This window comes from Penaeus monodon, chromosome 1, assembly GCF_015228065.2.
Source record: "Penaeus monodon isolate SGIC_2016 chromosome 1, NSTDA_Pmon_1, whole genome shotgun sequence".
NCBI lineage: Eukaryota > Metazoa > Arthropoda > Malacostraca > Decapoda > Penaeidae > Penaeus > Penaeus monodon.
In genome coordinates this window covers 46,567,779-46,577,778 of record NC_051386.1, presented here as the reverse complement: position 1 = coordinate 46,577,778, position 10,000 = coordinate 46,567,779, and the positions used below count along the sequence as shown (strand labels likewise).

General features: G+C 36.6%; 1 protein-coding gene and 1 pseudogene across 1 annotated transcript in view; both read right to left on the bottom strand.

Moving 5' to 3' along the window:
- Positions 1-159: 159 nt before the first annotated feature.
- Positions 160-4,461, bottom strand: LOC119573217 (annotated as a pseudogene).
- A 4,494-nt stretch (positions 4,462-8,955) lies between these two features.
- LOC119573195 (trans-1,2-dihydrobenzene-1,2-diol dehydrogenase-like) overlaps positions 8,956-10,000 on the bottom strand; it is a 3,400-nt gene continuing 2,355 nt past the window's right edge. The window contains exons 6-8 of the mRNA XM_037920296.1: positions 9,753-9,878; positions 9,317-9,467; positions 8,956-9,149 (exon numbers count right to left, since the gene is read on the bottom strand). Of these exons, the coding sequence (XP_037776224.1) occupies positions 9,043-9,149; positions 9,317-9,467; positions 9,753-9,878 (384 nt within the window). The 3' untranslated portion in view covers positions 8,956-9,042. The remainder of the gene's footprint in view (positions 9,150-9,316; positions 9,468-9,752; positions 9,879-10,000) is intronic.

Here is a 10,000-nt window from a genome sequence, read left to right as displayed (position 1 = left end):
GCGGTGGTAAAGAAATACATTTACCTAGTTTTTACATCATGCATTACTTCAACACTTACAAAGAAAGGCAAAGAATGGTCCAAGAGTTTTTAAAAAATTTGGGGAAAGATTTCTTATATGGTTTTTAAACCAAAATTAAAGAAAAGTAAATAAATCTAAAGTACTGCGGGCATCTTTATTCCTCTTAAGAAAACAGAAAATTAACAAATAAATTTTGTTACCACTTGAATATAAAAATATGATAATCCAGCCAGTCATTCAGCTGACAAACTCCTTTAAAAATGTGCCAGTGTATTCAGAAAAACACCCTACTATACTCTGCTTCTTCCTGTTTAAGCATCTTGTGGGTATGACACTCCAACTTGCTTCCTCATTGACTCCATGATTTCCGCCAATATCAGAGTTTCGTCCAGGCTGATGTGGGGGCTCTCAAGCAAGCCTTGGGGAATATTTTGGAATTTCTTTAGATTCATATTTAGAAATGCTACCAACAGAATTACTTATAGTTTCATACACAAATGTAAATACATATATGTATACTACTATAAAAGATCTAAATGAATAAACACATGCAGAATAAACAATCCCCAGACTTACCAACCAGTTAAATACTGCAAGATAGCCAGAAATACACACCTTCCTGCAAGCATCGCCTCACTTCTGCAGCTTCATACATCATTCCTTGCCCATGTTTGAAGATAAGCTATGTCCCAAGTCTGGTAATGGTGAATCAAAATTTCCTGATGGTGATTCCAAGTGAACTGGACTCCAGACTGGATTTGACACCTAGTATGGAAAAAATAAACAGAAAGTAAAATTTAATAAATAATAATTATAAACTTTTTTTTTTTCCTTCTTTTGCCATTTCTTGGAGTGAATACTTTCCTGATGTGTACTTTCTGTCTTTTTTTAAACCTCCTCTTATGCAAAATGTGGGAATATAAAATAACTTTACCACTGGACATATTATTCCATCTATGTGCCTAGTATTAATTCCCGTTTTTTCTAAATGTAACTTTTTGCAATTAAATTTTAAATATAATTTCCATATTACCTCTTGGTTTTTAAAAAATTCTATTTTTTTTTCAGGGGGAACTAATAATTTCAAACACTATATTTCATGCATACCTTAATCCTTTGAACCAATGACAATGCCTTCACAGGGTAATTCACATCGAAATGAACAGTTCAGAGTAGCAACCCTTCCCTTGGAGTAGACCACAGTAGCACTTGTTGTTGCATCAACACTCTGCAATAAGTCAAAATAAAAGCATCTGTGAACTTGCAAGGCAAGAATGGGAACCAATATAAATTTGAGAGTAGATAAAACAAAATAATGTTTACAAATATTTTATAATTTCAAGAAAAGAATAATAAACTCTATGTTTTTTGAAGCAAACAAAACCAGATATAGCCTTGTTCCAATGCAATATTTTTCATGAACACAGATACCTGCTTGTGGTATTATATGTAATACATATGATGTGTATATAATATATAAAATGTCACCTTAACCACATACCCCCAAAATTCTATTGGGGCCATAAAGCAGAAGTTACTAACATGACAAAATAGAAATGAACCAATCACATGAAATTATTTTTTTTCTTCTCTTGTTATCTTCAGATATGTAATTTATTAAACTATCATTATGTTTTTCTATGAAACTGCTTGGGTGCACATTATACAATATTATAAGAGAATTTTATAAATCAAAAAATAAATAATATAAAAAATACACTAATAGCACAACTAACTATGGTATTAATGGGGATATAAAAAACACACATAAAATTTCCTCACTTCTTCATTCTGATGACCAGCAGCCACCACCCTCTCTGGCCTCTCACCCCCCATGACCAGTGAAGCAAATTGGACGCAGTAAATGCCCAGATCCAAGGTAGCCCCACCTCCAAGCTCCTTTTTCCTTGAATATAAATAAAATGTCATCACATATATGTACTCAAGATCTACAATTGAATAGAAGGTGTGACTTTTAAAATACATTACTGGTTTACACTAATGCGATATTTCCAACAGATAGAGGTGATGAGAATATAATGTAACAGCAAGAATAAAAACACAGCTTTCAAAAAAATAATAAAGTTCTAAAACCAGCCAGTACTTACACAGAACGTTGAATGTTCTCTAAAGGCTGGCCGAAAGAACAGAATACCTGTACAACTTCTCCAATTTCACCAGCATTTATTCTCTTCATCATTTCCTTGTACACTGGGAAAAATCTAGACCATACAGCCTATAGAATGATAATTATGAATATAAGAGATAAATCATTCAAATTCACCATAAGACAGTAAGATACATAATATCAATTTAATTTTATAAATTATTTTTTTTATTATGGTTAAAGACATAATAGCTTTTGTGGTCTACATTTCTCAAGCAATAACAAAAGTTAAAACATAATTAAAGTCATACAAAATGACAATTAAAAAAAATTAACCAATATTTCAACCATCTTCAAATATACACACTAAACATGTCCATTTAATGCACACCTCCATCAAGAAGACTTTTTTCTGGCGAGCAAGGGCCACCAGCTCCTTTGTCTCCTTCACGTTCATGCATAGGGGTTTTTCGCACAAAACGTGCTTTCCAGCATTGATCATCAGTTTAGCCACTGGCAAGTGGAATGGATGAATTGTGCCAATGTACACAATCTCTGTGGCAGATCATCAAAAGTTAAATTATATAAAAGGAAAAAATAAACATGTGAAAAATAAACAAAACATTTTTCACTACAAAATCCAACTACAAAATTCTCAACACAGCACTGACCTACATCAGGGTCCTTGGACAACTCCTCGTAAGACCCATAGGCCTTTCCAGCACCATGCTTCTTAGCAAAGGCCTGGGCATCAGCCAGCGACCGAGCCCCAACAGCAACCACACAGTGGTCATCCTTCAGGGCTTTCATGGCAGTTACAAAGTCTGAGGAAATCTTTCCTGCACTTGCAATGCCCCATCGTGTTGCCATCTTAACTGCAACTAGAGAGGATATTGCCTTTGAAATTATCTTCTTTTTGGAATACAAACATTTAAGCAGTTCTGCAAAAATTTTAATTACAGTTCTTCATATCCATCATAATAAACTATTTCAATATCAAGGTATAGGAAACAACCAAAACTTCATCTGAATCTTTAACAATTTATTATATTTAGAAATAGTACTGTTTGAAAGCCATAAATTCATGGCATGAAGTATAAACTAAACAAAACTAAATATAATCCCCACAAAGGTCTGTATTCTTGGCAATTAAATTGGCAAGTTTTCGAAAATCACTTATACCCATATCAAAAACTGCATTGTACTTCTACCTGAATCTCCGAGTGAAAAGTTGAAATTTCCCAAAATGCTGACCAACAAGTCAGAATTCAGTAGTAAGTCCTTATGATGTATCTACTATCACTACCTTGGAACTCAAAAAACATGCAGATACATTCCCTTGGCCAGAATCATGTCAAGATATCAGTTAGAGTGGAAAGTATGTCTGATATGTAACATTATTATCATTTCACATGACGCCTCTATCATTCAGTCTACTTCGGATAGAATGTTGTCTAGAAATAAGAGTATACATTATAATCACTGTTTCTCAGTATCAGTAGATTAAATTCTATGACATCTTTCATTCATGGCATATTCAATAATACAAATGACATACCAACTAGTGGCCAATCAAATAATCCCCACAGCCTCCATACTTACCACTGGTCTAGCAAAGGGCCTACAAACCTCAACAACATACACTCTGGCAAAAGTAAAACTGATTTTTCTTTAAGATACATTACCAGGGAGGTTTATATAAGCTCTACAATTCAGAGAGACAAATTTTCAGTACCAGCATCTGTCATGTGGGTCCCAGCAAGTTACTGCAACTATAATGTAAATTACTAGACTAGACAATAATTAACAATTGGTTAACTTTGCCTAATCTTCTGCTCAATCTTGAACATTTATTGCTAAGAATTAGTGAGGTGAAGCTAACCAAAAGGAAGCACATAATTGGTCCAAATCTTTTTTTTTTTTTTTTTTTGTGAAAAGAGCTGTTATCGCTTAAACTGACCAATATAATTTGTCACTCGTGCCACAGGCAGTCAGAAATGCAAGTCATAATTCACACCTACTTTTCATTAGAGAAGTCAGTAAACTAAAACACACATTTAATCACAAAATAATAAGTGATACTACTTGGAAATCCTATCAATACATGCAAATATACATTAATCACCTCCTACAATGCACAGATATGCGTGACAATTCAGTAATAGTCAAAAGTATTAATAATACTAAAGGCACCTTCAGCTGGCTCTCCGTCGGTAAACTCGGGACGTGACCGCACAGGCTATAGAGATGCCACGTTTTCTTTTTAGCGTCTGTCAGAGAAAATTTTATTTCCTCGTAAACTAATGCATAATCTTTTATTTTTGTTTTACATCTTGTATCTTAATTCTCGAGGAGACTGTAAACAATTTATTGTTTTACTTGCATGTACTGCAGACACAGACGAAGAGAAGGTTATATAGCAACTACCAGAGCTGGCATTTGTAACCTCTGTACGCTCCATTAAAATTAATCCAGTATTGAGGTTTAAGCCAGATCTCTAATAAGCATGCGCAATGGCAGCGTCCAGGATTAAATTTAATTCACCGTCGGACCGGACTTTAGGCGTCTTTTGTACGCGTCATAATAGTTAATTCTGGATTAAAGTTAATCTAAATCCACAGTACTTGCACAGAAGACGCAAGACACACTGACAGGCGCACAGTGAATCTGCTGTTTTACATGAAAAAGCTGGTATCTGTGTACTGGCAATTAGCATTCACTCGCTACAAGTCTCATATTACACACTAATGTCGATAGGAAAACGTTTGCTAGAAATGAAAAAGGAAAGAAAAGAAAAGAAAATTATATCTATCTATCTATCTATCTATCTATCTATCTATCTATCTATATATATATATATATATATATATATATATATATATATATATATATATATATTGCTACGCCAGTGGGTCTTTGTCTCTGTGCGAAACATGTGTTAACATGAAAAGGATGACCTGGGCATGTGTTAACATGAAGGGACCTGGGCAAACATGACGCAACTGGCTGCGAGCGGAGGAGGGAGGAACAAGCCAAGAGAGACGCGGTTGGGTGCTGCTCCTGTGAAGACCTCGTGTGTGCCCTTGTGACCTGATAAATTTTGTGTTGCCCTGTTATAAGCTGTATCGTGTAGTGTGACATGCTGGTTTCCCCCTGTATTTGCTGGTAGCTAACTTCTCCAATAAGGACCTGAGGTGCCAGCTGGTGCAAAGCTGGGCACTTGTGAGGAAGTGGAGCATCCAGAAGAGTCGTCGGGGAGCGAGGAGTTGGTTGATGTGGGGCCGTTGCCTGACTTCCTCAAGGACTTGGCGCACCGGAGTGCCGCTAACCTGGCAGAGGTGCACCGACGAGTTCGTGGCAAGCTCAAGGTAGCCGGCCATGCCATGAAGGAGACCTATGACCAGCGCATGAGGGAAGTGAGGTACAACATAGGTGACAGAGTGTGGCTGCATAACCCGCGTCGGAAGCGAGGGCTCTCGCCGAAGCTACAGAGCCCCTGGGAAGGGCCTTACACGGTGGTAGCAGCCCTCTCTGATGTCACCTATCGAATTCTCAGAGGGCGAAAACGACCGTCGGTTGTCCACGTGGACCGGCTGTGGCGTTACCATGGGCCAGGAAGCAACTCCTGGGGCCATGGTGAAAAAGAAGATGACGTTAGCCGCAGTAGCGGCGATGAGGACGTGGCAGACGCTGACCGAGATGAGGACGAGCATTTGGACGGTGAGGGCGATGCAACAGACGTCAATGGTGACCATGAGCCAGGTCTTGGGGCAGAAGATACCCCTCTGGGTGCCACTGCCAATCTACCGCCGCCCACACCTCCTCCAGAGCGACCCCAGGGAGAGCAAAGAAAGCCGCGCTGGATGAAAGATTTTGTTTGTTCCTGAGGACTAATTTTATTTAAATTTTCTGTATTTTATTTCATGTTTAGGTATGTCAGAGCAGACGGGTCGTCTGCTTGATAGGGGGGGATAGTGCTACGCCAGTGGGTCTTTGTCTCTGTGCGAAACATGTGTTAACATGAAAAGGATGACCTGGGCATGTGTTAACATGAAGGGACCTGGGCAAACATGACGCAACTGGCTGCGAGCAGAGGAGCGGAGGAACAAGCCAAGAGAGACGCGGTTGGGTGCTGCTCCTGTGAATACCTGTGTGTGCCCTTGTGACCTGATAAACTTTGTGTTGCCCTGTTATAGGCTGTATCGTGTAGTGTGACATGCTGGTTTCCCCCTGTATTGTGCCTATAGAAAAGTGTACGGGTAAATAACTTGTGTAAATAAAGAAAATACTGTCATTTTGTGTTTATTTTTTCATGCCCTGCCTCTCCAGGTGGCGTTTCCCCTCGTGGTGTTCTGGGACGCTGTGGTGCTCGGTGCCTCTTGGAGCTGTTCTGTGTTCACGACCCTGTGGATAGCACGCCGTCTGCCTAGCCTGCCTTGTGTTGGTGGCAGAGAGACGAGGCGGGTCGGCGTAACAATATATATATATATATATATATATATATATATATATATATATATATATATATATATATATATATAGTTACAGAATCAGGAAGTTTGCACTTGGAATTTGAAACCTAATCGTGATGTTCTCAAAAGCTTTCTCTTCCATTCGATGCATAAGTTGGGAGCGTTTTTTCCAACCAGGAAATAACATTGCCTCTTCAGTGTCCGTAAACTCTGGAATTCTTTATGGGATTTTCTTTTCGTTTTTCTTTTCAATGTTGAGAGTTATTTTACATATCAAAATAAAGCGTGAAATTGTACAGATACCACAAATTAATTTCATTCAAGAGGTCGACGTCTGTAGGTCCATATGATTATGATAATGAAAAAGAAAAAAAAATCTATCATAAATATATACCGCGATTTGCAATCAGCAAAGAATATTGTTTGATTATTATCGAAAGTTCCATGGCTTTCATTACTATCATTTGCATCTGCCTCAAAAGCCGGTGTCTTAAAAATTACATCTTTTGAGGTGGAAAAGACCGGAAAAAATATATATGTGAATATTCATATCAGATTTACACCAATGTGCGAGTGAATATGGCACTTTAACTTAATCAGTAGCAATATCCCTGATATGCAAAATACACTCTCTCCGTTATGTGGTCTCTGGCCTAAACCCAAAGGTTTTTTCCCAGATATGTTAACAATAAATCCTATAACATGATAAAATCGTATCTCCCTGAAAGAAAAAAGGCCTCTCTCTCTCTCTCTCTCTCCTCTCTCTCTCTCTCTCTCTCTCTCTCTCTCTCTCTCTCTCTCTCTCTCTCTCTCTCTCTCTCTCTCTCTCTCTCTCTCTCTCTCTCTCTCTCTCTCTCTCTCTCCCTCTCTCTCTCTCTCTCGTCTGAAATTGGCTTCTTTGTTAAGGGTGCTTCTTAGAATTGGACAAAGTATACCGAAATATATCAGATGCAACAAATGTTGAAGGAACATATGGAGAAATGGTTAACAGTGTGGCTTGGGAATATCTAAGACCCACGTTCAGGACTGTTCCATGCCAAGTCTAGAATCACACGTAGGCACTTTTTCTTCTTCTTCTTCTTTTTCTTCTTTCGACGTTTTGACTCCGCTACAGCATTCATCCACGTCTTCATAAATTACAAAGTCCGAGACTTGGTAATCTCAAGCAAATACTGTATCGCATAGGTTGCAGAGACGAGGTTCAATAATATAATTTATCATAAATCACATATATAAAACCGTTCTCTCTCTCTTTATCTCTCTCTCTCTCTCTCTCTCTCTCTCTCTCTCTCTCTCTCTCTCTCTCTCTCTCTCTCTCTCTCTCTCTCTCTCTCTCTCTCTTTATATATATATATATATATATATATATATATATATATATATATTATATCTATCTATTTGCCTTTCTTTCCATCTGCAAAATATGTATATATATATGTTAATATTTTTCTCTCCCTGTCTTACTCTCTCTCTCTCTTACTTTTGATATGAAAATATATTGTGGTTGTTTGTTCTTAAAAATCGCTTTAAATTCAAAATATAAGCGAGTGTAATAGCACCAAAATTATAAGGATAATAAAAAAAAATTACCATAAATATGCACCACAATTTGCAATCAGCAAAGAATATAGTTTGATTATTGTCTAAAGTTCCATGGTTTTCATTACCATTATTGCCATCATATATATATATATATATATATATATATATATATATATATATATATATATATATATATATATATATATATATATATATATATATATATATATATATATATAATATACATATGCGTATATATGTATGTTATATATGTATATATATATATATATATATATATATTTATTTATTTATTTATTTATTTATTTATTGTGTGTGTGTGTGTGTGTGTGCACATATATACACATATGCATAATACACACACACACACACACATATGTGTATGTATGTATAGACATATATATATGATATATATACTTTTGTCGAAAAGAGTTTGCTTTACTTGTGGCAACACCTCACCCGAAGTGTATCAGTGATAATCAGTGGCAAGTTGGTAACATAAGACGATAAAGTGGTCCTCTGATCACATTAATTCTCCATTCTCTTCATTCCTAAGTTTCCAGTAGGTAAGCACCATATTTGTGAAAGGGTATTTACGAACTATTCATTGTTAATTGTATGTATAAAAAAAATCTTGTTTTTGATACATACATGATTTTATTAACGTTTAAGAAAAGAACAGAGAATGGTCTAATGACCCTTTGAATGCAAAATAAAACAAGACAAAGATACCTTCTCATCATGACCATAAACATACATGTAATGCTTGCATTTATTTTAAGAAAATTGCATAGATTTTTTTTTTAATATAGCATCCAAGTCAGTAGAAAAGAAATCACGCCAGCATTTTCATAAAAACTCCTTTCAATATTTCACTTTTGGTTACGCGTCCTGTGGGTATGTGACTCCGACTTGCTTCCTCACAGACTCCATGGTTTCCGCCAGAATTAGGGTTTCGTCTAGTTTTATGTAGGGACTCTCGAGCAAGCCTGAGGGAGACACGTTATATGTTGACTACAATTCTTAGCAAACTTACAAATATGGCCGTATATCCGTGCAAAAAAAATGTATACTACCAAAGGCTGAAATGCATTAAGAAATACAGAAACAACGAGAACCAGTAAAATATGCCGTGAAAAATAACTGTAATACACACCTCCCCGCAGACATCGCCTCACTTCTGCAGCTTCATACATCATCCCTTGGCCATGCAAGAAGTTGAAGCTTCCTCCCAGGTCTGGCAAGGGAGAATCGAATTTTCCCGAAGGCGATTCTAGGTGAATAGGACACCAGATTGGATTTGCCACCTGATATGTAGTAAAGAGATAGAAACAATATGAGGGAAACAATATTAATGCATCTTAACATATTTGAGATTTTTGTTCTGGTGTAAATATTTTCTTCCTAGACATTTTCGTCTTTATATTTCTTATACCGAGATAAATGCATGAAGTGTTATGTAATATGATTTTGAATATGTTTACAATGGAGCACTCATTTACACTGTGTCACACCTGAATCAATATACTGTATACATTTTCCTTTGAAGACGGCAAACAATCATAACCTGCAAATAAATATCAAGCAAATACCTTTAGAGTACCCTTTGTACCAATGACAATGCCTTCACAGGGTAATTCGCACCGAAAAGAGCAGTTCAAAGTAGCAACCCTTCCCTTGGAGTAGACGATAGTAGCACTTGTTGTTGCATCGACGCCCTATGAAAAATTGTGGCAAATTCTTCCGTGAAATCGCGATGCAAAATTGGGAAGCGATGTAAAATTGTGAACGGACAAAATACACACTAAATATGATTATTCATATGTGTATAGCAATAAAA